Below are 20,001 nucleotides of genomic sequence, written 5' to 3'. Positions count from 1 at the left end.
GGAGCGTCGGAGACTGAGGGGTGACCTTATAGAGGTTTACAAAATTATGAGGGGCATGGATAGGGTAAATAGGCAAAGTCTTTTCCCTGGGGTCAGGGAGTCCAGAAGTAGAGGGCATAGATTTAGGGTGAGAGGGGAAAGATATAAAAAAGACCTAGCGGGCAGCTTTTTCACACAGAGGGTGGTATGTATATGAAATGAGCTGCCAGAGGAAGTGGTGGAGGCTGGTACAATTGCAACATTTAAAAAGTATTTGGATGGGTATATGAATAGGAAGGGTTTGGAGGGATATGGGCCGGCTGCTGGCATGTGGGACTAGATTGGGTTGGGATATCTGGTCGGCATAGACGGGTTGGACCAAAGGGTCTGTTTCCATGCTGTACGTCTCTATGACTATGACTATGACTAAAAAGTGAAAGCTAGAAGATATAATGTAACTAAATTAGGAGTGAAAAATAAGAAATGTTTGTGAAAACTAATAGTAGACGTGAACAGATTGGATAAATGGCCCAAATGAGTGTTATTTCTTCAAAGATACAAAGTAAACAGAACGAAGTAAATTATTTACAGACATAAAATTAACTCAGAGGCTTCAACATTGTAGTAATTACGGAGAGATGACTGCAAGATGGTTAGGACTGGAAACTGAACATGTCATTGCATTGTCCGGAAGGACAGGAAATAGTGGCAGAGGAGGATAATCATGAGTGTTAAGATTGGAATTAGTTCTACAATAAGAAATTATGTAACAAGAGGCAATCATGACTTAATGCCCAGAATTAAGAAATGAAAAAGGATTTAAGATTGCAGGAGGCTTGTATATGTGTCCCTTGTGTACAGTTTAGTATAGTAAAATATATTAATGCTCAAATTGAAGAAGCATAGCATGAAAGCAGAATGCTTTTAATGGGATAACAGACAAGCTTATGTCAGATAAGTAGGGAATTTCTTGATTATGATCAGGATATTTTATTGCAACAAAATACTCAAACTCAAAAGAGGTTAAGTCATATTAAATTTAATAATGAGCAATAAGTTAGATCTAGTTAAAACCTTAACAGTGCACGAACATTTACCAGACAGTAGTAAAGATATGCCTGGTTGTGATGTTATATTCGGTCAATGAGGAAGACAAAACAATTGACTGTCAGATTTGGGTAATAATTATTTTCAATAGTGTGGGAGGAGACTGTCCACAGTAAACTGGCACACCTTCTAATAAGTAAACTGGCAGAAAGAATTTCACACAATTCAGAACTAATTTATACTAGCAAACAGTGAGAATTCTATTTGCTATAAATAAAAAAACAGGGGTGACTGAAGAGGTAAGAGACAGCATAAAGCTAAAAGAATAAGCAAACCAGAATATAGTATTGTCATAGAAGTCCTGAAGGAGGATTGGGAACCAGAGGATTGGGAGGACCAAGAAACTGATATAGAAAGGAAAAAGAGAATATCTTAGTTTTTGGGAAATGTAAAAGCTGATTGTAAAATCTTTGCAATCTTGAAGGCAAAAAGATTAGCAAAGTTAAATGTAGGCCCATTAGAGATGGGGACGGAGAAATGATTATGGAGAACAAGGAAATGGTGGAGAAACTAACCAGTTACTTTGAAGAAAATACAGAAAATCTCCCAGAAATACATCCGAGAACTTATGCAACTGAGAGTTAAATAAATTATTATTAGTAAAGAAGTCATTCTTGAAAAATAAGCTGGATCAGAGGAACTTCATCCCAGAATGTTGAAGGAATAACTACAGAGATAGTGGATGCATTGGTGATCATCTTTTGTAATTTTATGGACACAGTGATCTAGAACGGTGGAGCATGCTCGAGGAATGAACAGTATAATTCTCTTCCTACGTTCCTATTCCGCCTCCTTAGGGGAGGAAAATATATCATCATTACCCTGACTGACCTGTATATGAGTTTAGATTCACAGTAATGTTGTTGATTCTTAACTGTCCTCTGAAATGACCTAGACAATCACTCAATTCCAACTCAAAACCAGAATGGGCAAATAAATGTTGTCTTTACCAGCAATATTCAATTCCAGAATTAAAAACAAATGATGGAGTGACTGAACACAGTAACATTTACAGCTGATCAGAGACAGCCAATGGGGATTTATAAAATGTAGGTCATTTATCCTTCATAAGTCAACAAAGCTCTATTGGAAAGAACAATTCTTATCACTACACTCAGATACTGAAGTGAATCTGGACTGTTTATCAACGACGCATTAGGGCATTAGAGAAATCCCACCAACAATGGCACTCTCACACCCTCTGCATGCAATGAAATAACCATCAAACACATCCTCATGTTTTTCTTGAAGCCAATTCTGCAAGCATTCAGGCTGCAACAGATTCAACACTGTGCCCAGATTGGCAAAACGTGTCTCCCCAACTCAATGCTGTTTTCTCAACACTTAAACAGTTAATCTACCAGGGAAGAACAAATAAACTGTTTCAAGGATACTCTGAAGCATTCATTGCAGTTTACCAGCAAAGACATGATGAGTAATAATATATTTTTGGCAGCACAGACTTGATGGGCCAAAGGGCTGTACTATATGACTCTATGACAATGAATGTGCTGCTAATTGTTCAAAATGGTAACAAATTGTCTTTCATGCTACACCACATTTTTTGTTACAATGTCTTAATAATGAGGCAAAATGGCAGTAAGGAAAGAAAAAAGGAAACAAATCCCTGTACCACTACCTCAAAGTACATCTTGTTTGATATTACCAAAGATTTGTAGGTTGAGAATTAACTTACTTAATCACATGATTTCTGTGATGTAGGCTGTGATTATACTTTTTAGGTATTTAACAGCATTTATTGTAGTGTGGATTTTTGCTTTTTGGTCAGTTGGTTTTCTGCTTGAAGTTCATTTTTAACTTAATTATTTCTATAGCCATGGTGATATCTCGTAAAACAGTTTTTGAGGGCTAGTTTTAGGCAAAATGAGTTTTAGTGCACATTAATATGATTTTACAACTGAAAATGTTAACAAGCTAAGTTTCAAAGGTCAGGAGATATTTCTTTAAGCTTCATGGAAACACCCATTGCTTACAAAGGGAAAGAGATACTTTCTTTATGTTTTACTTTGAGTTATAGGGAATCCTATGAAATCCTTTAGTGAAGATGCTTGTATGGACCAGTGGTCCTGAGACATGAAGACCTAGAGAAACCTGATTACGATGGAACAAATACTTAGAGATGGCCCCAGACCAGAAGTGGTGGATTAAAACCCCGAAGAGGTTGCTTACATTTGAATATGTTCACATTAAGGTATATAATATCTCCAGGAAGAAGATGCAGTTCCAGTTTATAAATTAAAGTCACAAGTAACTCAAATCTATCGAAGTGTTATAGGACAGAGATCTTGGTGTGACTGCTATACAAGTAATGTTTACAGGTACTATGCAAGGTGTTTTTGGAAGTTCCAGCAGTGTGTTTTGGATACTGTACAAGAGTGATTGATTTTGTTTTCAGTTTATAAAATAGGAATTAATAGGAACATTGGAACAGGGGTAGGCCATCTAGCCGCTTGAACCTGTTTCACATTCATTAAGTTCACGAGTGAATTATGGCCTAACTCCATATACAGAGGAACCTCAATTATCCGAACGAGATGGGCGGGCACTATTTCATTTGGATAATTAATTATTTGGTTAATTGATTCAATGCCTCTCCTCTGGGGGGTCAGAATTTTCTGTTAAGTCTGCTCCCTGTTCAGGAGACTGCAGCATAGCGTGTGCGAACTCCCACGCCCCCGCCCAACCCCAACCCCATCCAACACCACCCCCCGCCAACCCCACCTTTGCCTTGTACAGGACAATGCTGGAGGGATTATCTAGGGAAGGGGGGTTTAGGGTTCACCCCTGTGTCTAACTCCAGGGAAAGTGTGGGGAGAGAGAGGGAGGGCGGGAGGTCAGTCATTTGGAGACGGTGCCTGGGCTCATATCAATGTCCAGGACTGTTCTCGGTAGCATTTCAGTGAGCCGAGATCATTTTTAATCATTGTTCAAAAAAGACGCGATCAGGGCTGAAACAGCTCCTTGATGTAATATTTCAATTGGGACCTCGAGATCTCCTTTGGATAATCCAATATTTGGATAATTGATATTCAGATAATCGAGATTCATCTGTATCTGCCTTTGGCCCACATTCGTTGCCTTTGTGAACAAAACTTTGCCTGTCTCGGATTTAAAATTAACAACGGATTCAGTTTGCAGTGCCATTTCTGGAAGAAACTTCCAAACTCCTACTACTGTTGTTTAAAAATCTTTTACTTTTTGTTATTTGCTTTATTTTATCCTCATTTCTGTTGCTACTAAACTTCTATTTTATTGCTAAAGCAAAATCTGTAGCATTGTATCTTATGTTTCAGTGAGAGAACATCATTAAAACCAAAACAACATGATTTGTAATGCTACGTTTCAGCTCTTCCGAACAAGGGTCACTGAATTTGAAACGTCAAGTCTGATTTCTCCCCACAGATGCTGCCAGACCTGCAGTTTTTGTTCTTGTTTCAGTTTGGGTTCTGAATTGTTCAGTGATGATATCAGTTGAGATCATAACAAAACCAACACTGAATGGATATCATCCTTGATTGAGAAACAGACAATGATGATTAGGATATTTGTGGCAAAACTTATTGAGTTTTTTATTTGAAGATGTGATTAATGCAGTGCATGAGGATTGTATATGGCCGTGTAGAAGATATTTCTAAAGTCTCTCTCTCTCTCCCCATTTCCTGCTGGGGAGACACTGCAGCCTCTCCGACTCAATATTGAGTTCAGTAACTTTAGAGACTGATTGCATCCTTTCAAGCTTTTTTTTAAACTCACCCCTCACCTGGTCCTGTTAAGACATTAATTGCTTTTAGCACAGTCACCCAATCCAGGTACTCCTCAGCCTATTATCACATTCTATGGGTTGCTTTCATTTTCTCTCAACTCTTATTATCTCTCATTCAGATTTTCTTCTATTCTGGCCTGCCATTCAACATCTCCTTGTTTACCTATGCCCTTCATATCTCTCTGGGCTACTCCTATCTGCTCACCTCCTTCCTCATCCCCCTAAGATTAGTTCATCTGAGAACTTTTCTGACACCCTGTAATTACCAGATGGACACCTATGGCTCACAGCAATGTGGCATTTAAGAGAATGAACCCCTGCAGTCATTCCCAATTCATAATTTTAAGTAACATTTTCCTTAAAGAGCTACAATAAAAAGAAAATCCATGCTTTTTAACAGACACTTACCTCCAGCACTCTCCCACTGATATATCTGTCACAAGTCTCACACTTAATGCCAAACTGTGAATGGTAATCGGTCTCACAATAAGGAACACCATCCCTTAGAAATAGAGAAAGAAAATTGATACTTAACAACTTATACTGAGCTACTCATCATACAGCCTTTTGCCTCTGGAAAACATCTAAATTTCTGATTTTCTTCATTTTCAATGCTTTACTGTTATTCTCAAACTGTGATTCAGTCACTGTATACTTCTATAAATGTCTTTGCTCTTACAATGTAACAGCAGAACAATTGTAATGCAGTTTTCTATTACAGAAACCTGATAACACCAAAATTTGATGATTATTTTAAAGCTGTAAAGGATCAAAGATGTTCAATGCACAAGTTGCATAATGTGAAGCGACATGAGTTCAGGACATTTAATCTTCCTGCCCGTTTATAGACACCAAGCTTCTCATGCTATTTATTTTTCCAATACCAAACATCAGAGGTAATGTTGCTAGCTGTAGTATATAAACATAATGTGGTGCTGGATCACATTTTTAAAAGCATGATTTAACTTGATTAACTCGCCCTTTAACATCTCTCCTGGTGGTTTTATCTTGTGGCTTAAATGTTGGAGATTCAATGCCACTTGGAGATGAACAGCTCCCCTGCTTTCAAAAGGTTATTTGTGCTGAAGAATACATCTGTTCATGTTTGGGTGGACATTTACTAATGAAATACAAATGAAGGGAACATGATCTTTGCTGCATTTTCTGTCAATTGCATTGCAGAAACCAGGTATACCTGTCTACTCCCAACATCAATATTCAGAAGGTTGTGGAGCATTGAGTGAAGATGCCTTGAAAGAGGGACCTGTGCAAGTGCTTGAATGTTTATGAAATAACTGCACAGAAGCCAGTATCCTGTCACCAAGTCACCCTTTATTTACTTGTCACCAGTCAGCTTGGAGTCAGTCACCTGAACTGAGGAGATTCTAATCTCCTGGTTATATTTTTTTTGTAGAAATAGAGGTAAGGCTCACCCAGCCAGAAAAGAGTTGAGTCAACAACACAGTCCAACAGGTGGAGCTTCCTCCTCCATAGTACACTGGCTGTGGCTGGTTAGCCAGCTTGGAGTCAGTCGCCTCAACTGAGGAGATTCTAATCTTCTGGTTATATTGGTCAGCCAGGCTTTCCCGTTTGGGGTTGTTAACCTTGGCCAATCAACAACCTTGTAGTCGATGAGGTCAACCTATATCCAATTACTACATCCCTCTCCCGCCAAGTCCAGCGATGGAGGCCTGGTCTTTCGCTTGTAGCTTTGATTCAGACTCTGACATGGAACACACATAACCAGACCAGAGACTGCCACTTGTGTCCAGAGCAGCTCAGGAGAGTCTCTTCCTCTTCTTCCGGTGGTAACGCTATCAAGGCTGCATCGAACTCAGACCTTCAGCTTGATGTGAAACAGAGGGAAGAACGCATGGTTTCTGACAGTCTTTTTGGCTGTTCTGATGGGCCAGGTATGTTTTGCTCCTGCCCAGTTTGCGAGGTAACAGCTTTCAGGTGATCCATGTTTGTTCAGGACTACATCAGCCACCAGAACTTTGTAAGTCATGGGACCTGACTTTGTGTTAACTTGCCCTCGTAACCAAACAGGATCATTTCTATGGTTCCAGCACCAAACTTCATCCCCTGAATTAAATTGTTTATCTCGTTTAGAGAAGGCATGTGGTTTGCATTGGCGTTCATGCTGCCATTTCACCCTGCAACCCCAGGTCAAGGAATATCAGGTTTAACCTGTTGCAGAGTCTTCTCCCCATCAGCAACTCTGTTGGAGCTATCTCTGTTGTTGCATTTGGGGTGATCCTATAATTGAACAGGAACCGGGACAGTTTGATATCAAGTGACACTATAGGTTGCTTCTTTAAGCCTGCCTTCAACATTTGAACTGCTCTTTCTGCTAGACCATTGGACAATGGATAGTATGGAGCTGTTCCTATGTGCCGAATGCCATTTGATTTCAGGAAATATTCAAATTCCCTAATGGAAACTGACATCCCATTGTCCGTGACCAATACTTCCAGGAGTCCATGTATTGCAAACAAGGCGAGCAGCTTCTCAATTATCATCCCTGAGTTTGCTGAACAAACTTTATGTACATCCAACCACTTTGAATGGGTGCCCAGAATGCCCAGGAACATTAAGTCCATGAAAAGACTGGCATAGTTGACATGCAACTGAGTGCAGGACCTTCCTGGCCATACCCACGAACGTGGGGACACTGCTAGTGGCTATTTTTATCCTTGTTGGCACTCTGGGTACTACCCCACCAATGCAGCTATGTTGGTATCCAACCCCAGCCACCAGACATAGCTTCTTGCTAGCATCTTCATCTTGGAAACCTCTGTGTGACCCTGGTGGAGTTAAGTCAGTATCTGGTGGTGACCTTTACTTGGGGAAATCACCCTTGCTCCCCGTAGTAATATGTTGTCCTCTACAGTGATCTGGTCTCTCTGGGTCCAGAAATGTTTCAATCCTGGTTGCGATAGCTCTCTGTTTTCCCCCATTACCACCAGCTTCTTAGTTTCATTAGGACGGGAGGTTTATGTGTCCGCTGTTGGATATTGTCTGTGATGACTGAAGGGTTTCCAGGAAGTTTACAACTAAATCGGACTCTTCCAAGAGAGGCACCACTGATGTGGTATCTACCAGAAGGAGGCAGCTCAAGGCATCCACATTAGCCACTTGATTTCCTGGATGGTGTTCTAACTTGTACTTGGAAGTGCTGAGAACAATGGCCCATCGCTGAATTCTATTGGAAGCTATGGGTGCAACCTTGTCTTCCTTCAGTAGTTCTGAGCAGGAGTTTGTGATCTGTTACTATGACAAATTCCTATCCATAAAGGTACTGGTAGAACTTTCTCACACCAAAGAAGACTGCTCAGCCTTCCTTCTCTATCTGGGCATCATCATACGCTACTGGGCATTGCTCTCCTTTGGGCCATCCAGTGAGCCAACACTACCCCAATACCAAACGGGGAGGCATCACATGTCAGCACTACTTCTCACTTCAGATCGTAGTGGGCCAACACCTTAGATGACGATAGCTGCTTTTTCACTTTCTTAAGGGCTACTTCTTGGCTATATGACCATTTCCAAGAATGACCCTTTTTCTATAGCAGGTGTAAGGGTGCAAAGATGTAGGCCAGGTTAGATATGAATTTTCCATTATAATTCACTCACCCAAGGAAAGACCGCAGCTCCGGTACAGACGTGGGAAATGGATGGGTATTAATTGTAGCATACTTCTTGCTCTCCTTAACCAGTCTCAATTGCAGGCAAGCGTGGCTCATGTCCAGCTTCGTAAAGGATAGCTCCCCCCCTCCAACTTTGCATAGAAGTCCTGTGAGGGATTGGGTATTTATCCAGCTGTGACAAGCGGTTTATTGTTTGTTTAAAATCCCGACACGGTGAACTGAGCCATCAGGACTCATAATCAGTATGATTGGTATTGCCCATTCTGCAAACTGTACTGGTTTGATGGTTCCTTTGCTCTCCACTCTCCTGATCTCTGCCTCTACTTTTGCCCACAAGGCAAATGGCATCAGGCAGGCCTTGCAAAATCTTGGAATTGTGCTCTGGTTAACATGTAAAGTGGATTTGGCCCCTTTGCTAGTCCCAAGCCTCCACCTGAAATACTCCTGGCTATTTCACTAGGACTTCACCTACGCAGCCATTTTCTAACTGAAACATGTTGAGCCAATCTAGGCGAATCTTTCTAAACCAATTCTGCCTCAATAGGTCTGGGTTCAAGCCTTTTACTACCATCAATGGTAACTGAACAACCATTTCTCATAGGAGACGGGAACTGAAGCAGGACCCTTAATCTGCAATGTGTGTTCTCAGTCTGGCTGAGGTCTTGTGCAAATTTAAGGGTTGGAGTCACAGCGAATCTTGTTAAAGATAGATTCTGTAACCACAGATAGAGCTGTACTGGTATCGAACTCCATGGGGACTGGGTGACCATTTAACCAAACCATTAATTTTCCTCAGTTCTGATTTGGATATCATTAAAGGGGACTTTCCAGGGTATCCATTCTCCTACAAGTTTTCTTACTTAAACCAGGCCTTGTAGGACTCATTTCCTGTCTCAAGTCCGCATACCGGCAGCAACTATAGGCTGATAAGGCCCAGATCTTGAGGAATGTTTTAGCTCGGCTTTGTCATGGGGTTCTGCTGTGGGCTGGCCTAGGGTCCCTATGCTCAGGATATAACTTGCATCACGCTGCGCAATTGCCTCCACTCAAGTGGTGTTCTACAAGGGGGAGAGTTACATGGACACTTTGTTTCAGGAGACAGTCACACCTGGTTGAATAAGTAATTCAAATTAAATCAGTGATCAGGGACAACAGGGTGAGATTGCAAGTGAAGCAGGTAGGGGGATCCTGAGTTCAGGAACAGAGGAGTCTCAGCTCTTGACCTTGTCCAACAGGTGTGAGATGCTTGCTCCCTGTGTGGATGAGCAAAAGGTCTGTGGGGAGGATGAACCAGTTGACCATGCACCATAGTGCAGAAGGCCGTTCAAGAGGGGGGAGCAAAGAGATGGTTATGGGAGATTCTATAATTACGGGGACAGATAATATCCTTTGCAAGCCAGATTGGGAGTCCCGCATGGTGTGTTGCCTTTCCAGTGCCAGGTGCAGGGCATTTTTGATCAGCTTGAAAGGATATTGGTGTGAGAGGGGGAGGATCCAGTTGTTGTGGTCCACATTGGAACTAACATCATAGGCAATGTTAAGATGGAGGACCTGTTTGGGGATTATCAAGCAGTAGGAACAAAATTAAGGAAAAGGTCTTCAAGGGTCATAATCTCCAGATTACTACCCGAGCCATGTACACATTGGCTTAGGGATAAGAAAATTAGGGAAGTAAACACGTGGCCAAGGGAGTGATGTGGGAAAGAGGGATTCCATTTCATGGAGCATTGGCATCAGTTTTGGAATGGTGGGGGGGAGGGATCTGTACTGATGGGACAGTTTCCACCTGAACCGATCTGGAACCAGTGTACTAGTGAAAAGGATAAATAGGGTGGTCACTAGGACTTTAAACTAGTGAGTCGGGGAAAGGGAAAAGGAAAACGACTGGGAGTATGATAGTAAATAAAAAGGTAAGCAGCAGGTTAGCATTTGTGCAGGAGGGTTTAAATTCAAGACAGAGTATGAAAGAAGCAAAAAAGAAGGATAACTCAGGAGATATTATTAGAAATGCTGGAAATCATGACAGTAAGAAAGATAGCATAAGGACACTTAAGCTGAATGCTTGTAGCATTCATAACAAAGTTGATGAGTTAACGGCACAAGTCATCATGAATGAATATGATTTAGTAGCCATTAGGGAGACATGATTACAGGATGGCCATAACTGTGAGTTAAATATCCAGGGGTACCAGACTATTTGGAAGGACAGACAGAAAGGTAAGGATGGTGTAGCACTGATATTCAAGGACGACATCAGGGTGCTGCTGAGAGATGAATGTAGAATAAGGTTGAACCCATTTGGGTGGAAATTAGAAATTCTAAGAAGCAAATGTCATTTATAGATATAGTCTATTCGCCACCAAATAATAACATCAAAGAAATAACTATTGCCTGTAAAATGGAACGGCAATTATCATGAGGGATTTTAATCGATTGGTTGAATCAGCTCAGTCAGTGTAGCATTGAGGAGGTGTTCATTGAGTGTATCCATGATAGTTTTCTTGAACAGCATGTAATGGAACCAAAGAGGGAGCAAGCTATCCTTGATCTGGCCCTGTGTAATGAGACAGGAATAATTAATGACCTCATAGTCAGGGATCCTCTTGGAAGGAGTGATCACAGTATGGTTGAACTTTGAATACAGATGAAGAGTGTGAAGATAAAATCCAATACCAGGTACTGTGCTTAAACATGGGAGACTACAATAGAATGAGGGAGGACTTGGCTAAAGTAGACTGGAAACAATGATTTTATAGTGGGACAGTTGACGAGCAGTGGAGGACTTTCAAAGCAATTATTCAATGTCCTCAGCAAATGTATATTCCAATGAAAAGGAAGTACTGTATGAAAAGGGGTAATCTGCCATGTGTGTCTAAGGAAATAAGGGAGGCTATCAAATTGAAAGAGAAGACATACAAAGTGGCCAAAAATAGCATGAAACTAGAAGACTAGGAAAACTTTAAAGATCAACAGAAAGCCACAAAAAGAGCTATAAAGAAAAGTTAGATAGAACATGAGAAAAAACTACCACAGAATATAAAGACAGATTGCAACAGTTTCTCTAAATATATAAAATGAAATATAGTGGCTAAAGTAAACATTGGTCCTTTAGAGGATAAGAAGGGGTATTTAGTTATGGGATATGATGAATGGGCGAGGCATTGATCAGGTATTTTGTATTGGTCTTCATAGTGGAGGATACTAATATCATGCCAGTAATTGATGAAGAGAAGGTAGGTGGCAACCTGGAAACATCATTATTATGGAAGAGTTTAGTGTTGGATGAGCTAATGGAGCTACGGATTGATAAGTCTCCTAACCCTGATGGAATGCATCACAGGGTATTAAAAGAGAAATGGCAGGAGAAATAGCAAGTGCACTGGTGGTAATTTTCCAAAATTTGCTGGATTCTGGGACAGCAAATGTGACGCCACTATTTAAAAAGAGCGGTAAACAAAAGATGGAGGAATTATAGACTGGTTAGCTTAAACTCTATAGTGGGGAAGGTGCTCGAGTCTATTAACAAGGAAGGAATAGCAAGGCATCTTGATATAAATTATCAAATTGGACAGACACAGCATGGATTCATGAAGGGCAGGTCATGCTTAATGAATCTTTTGGAATTCTATGAAGACATTATGAGCAAGGTGGACAATGGGGACCCAGTGGATGTGGTGTACCTAGATTTCCAAAAGGCCTTGGACAAGGTGCCGCACAAGAGGATCAAGATGCATGGCATGACGGGTAGAGGATTGGTTGACTGACTGGAAGCAAAGAGTGGGGATAAATGAGTGCTATTCTGGCTGGCAAACAGTGACTAATGGTGTGCCTCAGGGATCGGTGCTGGGACCGCAATTATGCACAATTTATATAGATGATTTGGAGTTGGGGACCACGGTGTAGTGTGTCAAATTTTGCAGATGAAGCTAAGATGAGTGGCAAAGCAAAGTGTGCAGAGTACTGTGAAACTTTGCAGAGGAACATAGATACTTTGAGTGAGTGGGCAAAGGTCTATCAGATGGAATAAAATGTTCATAAATGGGAGGTCATCGATTTTGGTCGGAGTAACAGTAAAAAGGATCATTACTTGAATGGTAAAAAGTTTCAGCATGCTGCTATGCAGAGGGGCCTGGGTGTCCTTGTGCATGAATCACAGAAGGTTGGTCTGCAGGTATAACAAGTAATTAGGAAGGCAAATGGAATTTTGTTCTTCGTTGCTAAAGGGATTGAGTTTAAAAGCAGAGAGATTATGTTGCAGCTGTACAGGGTGCTGGTGAGGCCACATATGAAGTATTGCATGCAATTTTGGTCTCCTTACTTGAGAGAAGATGTACTGGCACTGGAGGAGGTGCAGAGGAGGTTCACTAGTTGATTCTGGAGTTGAGGAGGTTGGCTTATGAGGAGAAACTGAGTAGACTGGGATTATATTCATTGGAATTCAGAAGAATGATGGGGCATCCTACAGAAACATTTACCATTATGAAGAGAATAGATGACATAGAAGTAGGGAGGATGTTTCCACTGGCAGTGAAACTGGGACAAGAGGGCATAGCCTCAAGATTAGAGGGAGCAGATACAAGACTGAATTGAGAAGGAACTGTTTCACCCACAGGGTTGTAAATCTTCGGAATTCCTTGCCCAGTGAACTAGTTGACACTACTTCAGTAAACATTTTTAAAGCTAAGATGGATTTTTTTTTAACAATAAAGGAATTAAGGGTTACGGTGAGAGCGTGGTTAAGTGGATCGGAGTCCACGAAAAGATCAGCCATGATCGTATTGAATGGTGGAGCAGGCTCGAAGGGCCAGATGGCCTACTCCTGCTCCAAGTTATGATGTAAGCTCAGTCAGACAGGTGAGTGAGTCCACGTCCATCGGGAAGCCCTGTAGCTCCCATGCTCCACTTGCCGCATTTTCTAATGACCATGCCAGTTATAGTGACTGTTTGAAGTCCAGTTCGACTTCAGCGAGTAGGCACTTCTGCATGGTAACATTATTAATCCTACATATCAAGCAGTCGCTCAGCATTTCATTCAGTGTTAACCCAAAATCACAAGCCTCTGCCAGCCGTCTCAACCTCATCAAAAATCCTGATATGGCTTCCCCTGTTCTCTAACACCGAATAAAACTGATAGCATCTTAGAATCAGAGGAGGTTTGGGGTCGTAATATTCCTTAACCAACCCTGTCAACTCTTGGAAAGTTTTAGTGTCTGCTGCCTTGGAGCAAGCTAAGTTCTTAATAACTGAAAAAGCAAGTGGGCAGAAGGATTACTTGTTGCTTTTCATCTGCCCCAATGTCATTTGCACAGAAAAAAAATTGCATTCTTTCCACATACTGGGCCCAGTCTTTGGCAGCAGGGTCAAATGAGTCAAGTTTCCCAAACAAAGGCTTGCTGCCAGAAATGCTTACCACAACTGCAAGATGACTGTTGTAAGTGAATGTTTTTCAGGCACATCCTGTTTTCTCCCTTTGCATTTGAGATAACTGCACAGAAGCCAGTATCCTGTCACCAAGTCAATCTTTATTTACTTGTGCACTAGCTGTAGCCAACCAGCTCAGAGCCAATCTCCTGAATTGAGGAGAGTCCAATCTCTTGTTTTTTTTGGTCAGCCAGGGCCTTCCTGATTTGCTCAGGTAAGTAACCCCAATTAAAGACCTTGTAGTCAATGAAGTCGACCTGGTTCCAATCACTAAAACGTAACAGGCAGATTTTCTTAAATTTTTCTCAGAACGTTAAAAGTGAGCATATCAGCCACCTTTACCTGACAATGTTGCCTCAATGTAACATTCTTGCCACTGAGTCAGAAGATTTTGGATTCAAACCCCAAGCTCCAGCAGTACTCTATTGTCAAAATGTTATGTTTCGGGTGAATTGTTAAGCAGAAGTCAGCATCAAGTGAACATAAAATCCCATGATACTAGTTGAAGAAAAGCAAAGAAAGTCTCCTGACAACACTTTTTTTTTCACTGACATTACTAAAGTTAGTTACTAATTTTTGAGGAACCTTATGCACAAATTAGCAACTGCTTTCACCACAATACAACACTGACCAAAGTGTTTGAAAGACAGTATAATATCAAAAGTTCTTTAATTTTCTACATTACAGCAGTATGTATTCAATGTGTAGTTAATTGGCTATGAAAAGCTTTAAAATACTGTTGGTTGTGAAAAGAACCATGCAAGTTTGTTTTGTTATTTTGACCAGTGAATATTGCCAGCTATGTTGCAGGGATAGGTTAGTAATGACATTCATGTGAATAGCAAATTTCTTTAAAACATAGTGTCATATAAACCAGTCTTCAATGTGCTGTGTCACTAAATAACAGGTTCACATCAGGACTGTGCCTTTTAGGGAGTGTACTGTGCACAACTTTCCAATGGAATATTGGAAACACAGACATAGTCATTCTTAATACTTGCAAAACTCCTTGCTACAATGTCAGGGGAAACATAAGGATAAATGGTTCGCATGAGAAGGAACAATTAAAGCGAAGATGAAGGGAATGAAGGAAAGAAATCAAAGGGCATGACCGTGTGGGTAAGAAAAAAGTGGTGGTCTGTTATTAGGGATTGATTTGCATTAATAAAATCAATGGTCTGAAATTCTTCTAACGTTTTACATTTTTTTTAAATACACTGAACAAGAGGCACTAACAGCACAAGTACTAGGAAATGCAATAGTCAATATTTGTGTTGGACTGTAGATTGTTTGCATGGTCAGGTATGGAGGAAAGAATTCCTGACAATGATGGGTATTCAGTGACCACAGCTAAGTGATTACACTGTAGAGATAAATAGATGATATGAGTACAGCCGCAATATCATCATGGTAAAATCATTTGTCAAGATTCATTGTAGCTGGCAGAGGAGAAAGCTGGGGATTATTATTTAACTGTCAGTGTCTGGGCAGTAATCATTGGTTCTACAGTGGGAAGTTGATCTGCTCTGTCCCAGGCCCAGGAGCAAAGGGTTAAAGTCACTCCATTGTTTACATACAAATAACAGGAACTTGGGTGAAAAGGCAGAGAACTGAACTCTACAATGAATCAGTTTCTTTAGGAAAGAAAGAAGAAAATCCAAGCAAGATTCAATGCTGTACCAACAAATTATGAGCTCACTGAAGTTAGAGCTGAAAATGTGTTGCTGGAAAAGCACAGCAGGTCGGGCAGCATCCAAGGAACAGGAGAATCAGGAATTCCTGAAGAAGGGCTTCTGCCCGAAACGTCGATTCTCCTGTTCCTTGGATGCTGCCTGACCTGCTGCGCTTTTCCAGCAACACATTTTCAGCTCTGATCTCCAGCATCTGCAGTCCTCACTTTCTCCTCACTGAAGTTAGGCAGAACATGTGAATTAAATATAAAGCAGTAACTATGTCAATCTTTCTGAATGGATGACATTTCAATAGTTAATGAATCTTAATCCATTTTCTCTTACATATACTGCATTTTTCAAGTACCATACATACTTGCTGATATATTCTCCTGTCAGCACAACACCACAAGACTGGCATTTGAAACAGCTCACATGCCATTGCTTCTCCAAGGCCAGCAATGATTGTCCATGTTTGATTTCATCCCCACAGCCAGCACACTCTGTAATAAAAATAGAATAGATAATCCACAAAGAATCTTCCAAAATACTGTAATTACAACTCACTTCAAATGACTGGTAGAGAAATGATTGTTGTATTTCAGAGTGATACACAAAATTATGTCTTTATTTAAAACTATAGCAATCTGAGCTCATGTCAAGTTCTGTCAAGTTAACAGAATTATCACATTCATAAATATTTAATTTTATTCTACATAATTACACTTCACTTTACACTAATTAAATACATTTCTGAATAAGTTTAATTTATCATTTCAGAATTTCGTTGTCATGTTTATGTTACAAACCTTACTTGCATTCTAACCCATTTATCAATGGATTATGCCTCTTCCAAGTTCAAATTCAGTTCAGGCAATATTACTTTGTGGGCAATGTGAATAAGCAGCCCATATTATACTCTGTCTGATTTATTTTCCATTGACTGTATATTATACAGCACATAGCCTCCATCATTTTACAGATATTATGCATAAATTACAAAAGTAGGGAAGCCTCACTAAAACTTTACAAGGCACTAGTTAGACCACACTTGGAATACTGTAGTTTTGGTCCCTTTAACTGAGGGAAAAAATGACATTGGAAGCAGTCTAAAGAAGGTTGACTAAACTGATCTAAGTTATGGAGTATATGCCTGATGAGAAGAGGTTCAATGGATTGTGCCCTTATTAATTGGAGTTTCAAAGTGTGAGACATGACCTTACTGAAACATACAAGACCTTTCCCCTTGTGGGATAGGCTAGGATTCCTTAATCTCAGAGTAAAGAATCATCTATTTAAGTCAGAGATGAGGAGAATTTCTTCACTCAGTGTATATTCAATCTGCTGAATTCTTTACCTCAGAGGGCTGTTGAGGCTGGGCATTCAAGGTTGAAATAGACAGATTTTTAATCAGGAGTTGAATGGTGGAGCAGTTTTGATGATCTGAATGGTCTATATCTGCTCCTATGTCTTGTGATCTTATGTTTAACATTCATTATTTGATTTCAACCAACATATGTCATCAATTTTGATGAGAGATTTTTTTTAGGAAGGTACGTATATATTCTTCTACATTTCAACCAGGTGAAAATTGTTTACCCGAGAATAGTTTCAGTCCAGCTGTCAGGTTACCTGATTTGTTTCCCAGTAGATAAATTTATTCAATCTAGTCTAGGATGTACATCGAAAGACTCATACCTGACAGAGAAGGCATAAGTCTATATTTTTCAATGCAGGCAATAGAAAGTTGAAAGATGTGGCCCCAAAGTGTCTAATTATACAGCTAGACACTAGTTGTTTCTTGCTCTATACCTACTTTTGCATAAGCTTTATAGGGTGCTATGTTATGCTAAAACTCCAGCTCTTGATACATTGGGGTCAGTCAACAGCAATACCAAATAAACTTTTCAGGTCTATTAAGTTGGGTCACCATCTCCTTTGTAACTTCATCAGAGATGTGATGGAAACTCTACATGTAATTAGAAAGGGAAGGGTTTCCTCCACATTTCTGGCAAACGTTACAGCAGTTGATGGGAAACAGCTTGAGAAAATTCATAGCCATTACTATAGACAGCTGCCAGGAGCATTAAAATGGCTTTAAATCAAGTTGCTTAAAGATGACTTTGACAATATAGCATCCTTGCAAATAAATGTTCAACATAAAAACTAAAGATTTTCTAGCCAAATATTTTTCAATCTAACGGAATATTTACAGACTTAAACATGTTCATGGAGGGGTCCTGGAGGGTATGTAAAACATCAAGAGTTTAATACATGCTGTAACTTTTGTAGTCAGGTTTTTTCATGCCACAGCTAAAACAAGTTTGATGTAAATGCTGAAGCATCACTGCATCCCCAGTCATCTTAGGGCTGGGTTACCAAGTTAACCTCTGGCTTCTTTTAACTTTCACAAAGTTTTTTTTCAACGATCTGCTCAATTTCCTCCAAACTCACCTCCAACATAAATGGTGAGGAGCTCAATAGTTTGCTTGTCACTAAAATCAAGATAATCTGATCAGCTATCACTGGCATGCCCTTCTTTTCCATCAGTTAAATTCTTCTAATTTTCTCTCCTAATTCTAAGTTTGCATCCTTCTCCAGTTTCTGTCATACCTTCTCTATGCTCATCTTGTCCATGAGACCCATCTCCTGTCTCTTCAATTTTATTCCTACGAAATTACTGACCACAGAGCGTTCCTTCCTGACCCCCATGTTAACTGATATTGTAAGTGGCTCTCTCTTCAGGTGCTGTTTCTCTCTGCCTTACATCTGCAATCCACTCTCCTCAGAAAATAACCCTTGTATCCTTGCAAGCTATCACCCTAATCCCAAACTCTTCCTTTTCCAAAGTTCTTGAATGTGCTATTGCCTCAGAAAACTAGTTCCAATCAGATTTCAGCCTCTGCCATTGTACTGAAATAACTTTTTTCAAAGTCACACATGGTATCCAATGCAAATATGTTAAAGTTAAACTTTCCACATCCTCATTCTTCTTGACCTCTCTGCTGCATCCGGGATACCTCTCACATAGTTTCATTCTTATCTAACTAATAACAGTCTCCCTTTTGCGTTCCTACACCTCTGGTGTCCACCAGTGATCCATTTGTTCTTGGCCCCTTCTTAGTCCTTATCCAAAGCTGCCCATTGACAACAGCATTTTAAGGCATTGTGTTAGTTTCCACATGAATGCTGATGCCACCTAGCTCTCAGCTACTCCACTGCTGTGAAATTATCAAACTGTCTATCTAACATCCACTACTGGATGAGCAAGAATTTATTTCAATTAAGTATTGGGAAAGTGGAAGCCATTGTTTTCAACACCTCCTCCAAGCCTCTGATGTCCAAAAACAGATTACTCTCCCTAACAGCAGTTAAGTTAGTCTGTTCACTGCCTTAGCATCACATTTGATTTAGAAGTGAGCTTCTGACTTTGTATTTGCACCATCTCAAAGGCCATCTATTTCCCCTCTGTAACTTTGTTCAACTTCTTCCCAGCCTCAGCTCATTTGCTGCTGAAACATTCATTCATGACTTTGTTATCATCCAGACTCAAATACAACCATACTCCTAACTGGTGACCCACATTCAACGTGTTGCTAACAAGTTAGCCAAAACTCAGCTACCAGTATCTTAACTCACAGCAAGTCCCATTCCTCTATCATACCTGCACTCACTGATTGCACCAAATTCCAGTGAGACAATCTTATTGATTTTTGAATTCTTATCATGGTTTTAAAATTCTTCCTTTTTTTTTGTCATGTTTGTTATAATCTCCTTCAGTTCTATAATTTTCCACGATATGTGCCTCTAGTTCTGGCCTCTTGAACATATCTGATTTTTATCGCTCCAACACTGGTGCTGTGCCTTCAGTTATCTTGCAACAAGTTTGGAATATTCTCTCAATACTTCTCTGCTTCCTCACCTCACTTTACGATTTAAGGAATAAATGTATGTTTTTGTTCATGGTTTTGATCTTTCGACCTAATACCTCCTTATGTGTTTGGTGTCCTACTTTGTCTTATAATGTAGCTGTGAAGTGTCTTGGGATATTTCATTTTGTTTAAGTAATCATACGAATCTAAGTTGTTGTTAAGCTAATTCACTTTTTTAAAGTTGAACACAAACCCTTTGTTGTAAGTTTAATGGAGCTTTATAACCATGGATGGGAATTATTAGTATTGGTCATAATCAGCAAGTTACATATTCATCATCTACAATCTATCTTGGACAGATGAACTGATCCTTAGCATTTAATTCTGTTAAACTCCCTTGGTGTTGATAATGTCCTGTCAGTTATAGTACAAAAGGAAATAACTTTAAAACTGAAGCCAAATTTTGGTTGTTATCTTCTAACACCAATTGTCTGCTGTTTACAGTGATTAGATTTTTC

General features: G+C 40.1%; 1 protein-coding gene across 8 annotated transcripts in view; it reads right to left on the bottom strand.

Annotated features, from left to right (window-relative positions):
* The window catches only part of ablim3 (actin binding LIM protein family, member 3), a 343,093-nt gene that overhangs the window by 129,350 nt on the left and 193,742 nt on the right, over nt 1-20,001 (bottom strand). For all 8 annotated transcript variants that reach the window (XM_043703813.1, XM_043703816.1, XM_043703818.1 and 5 more), the window contains exons 5-6: nt 15,988-16,114; nt 5,279-5,372 (exon numbers count right to left, since the gene is read on the bottom strand). In XM_043703813.1, the coding sequence (XP_043559748.1) occupies nt 5,279-5,372; nt 15,988-16,114 (221 nt within the window). The remainder of the gene's footprint in view (nt 1-5,278; nt 5,373-15,987; nt 16,115-20,001) is intronic.

The sequence above is a fragment of the Chiloscyllium plagiosum genome, chromosome 14 (genome assembly GCF_004010195.1).
Source record: "Chiloscyllium plagiosum isolate BGI_BamShark_2017 chromosome 14, ASM401019v2, whole genome shotgun sequence".
Classification (NCBI taxonomy): Eukaryota; Metazoa; Chordata; class Chondrichthyes; order Orectolobiformes; family Hemiscylliidae; genus Chiloscyllium; species Chiloscyllium plagiosum.
This window is presented reverse-complemented; position numbering and strand designations above follow the sequence as displayed.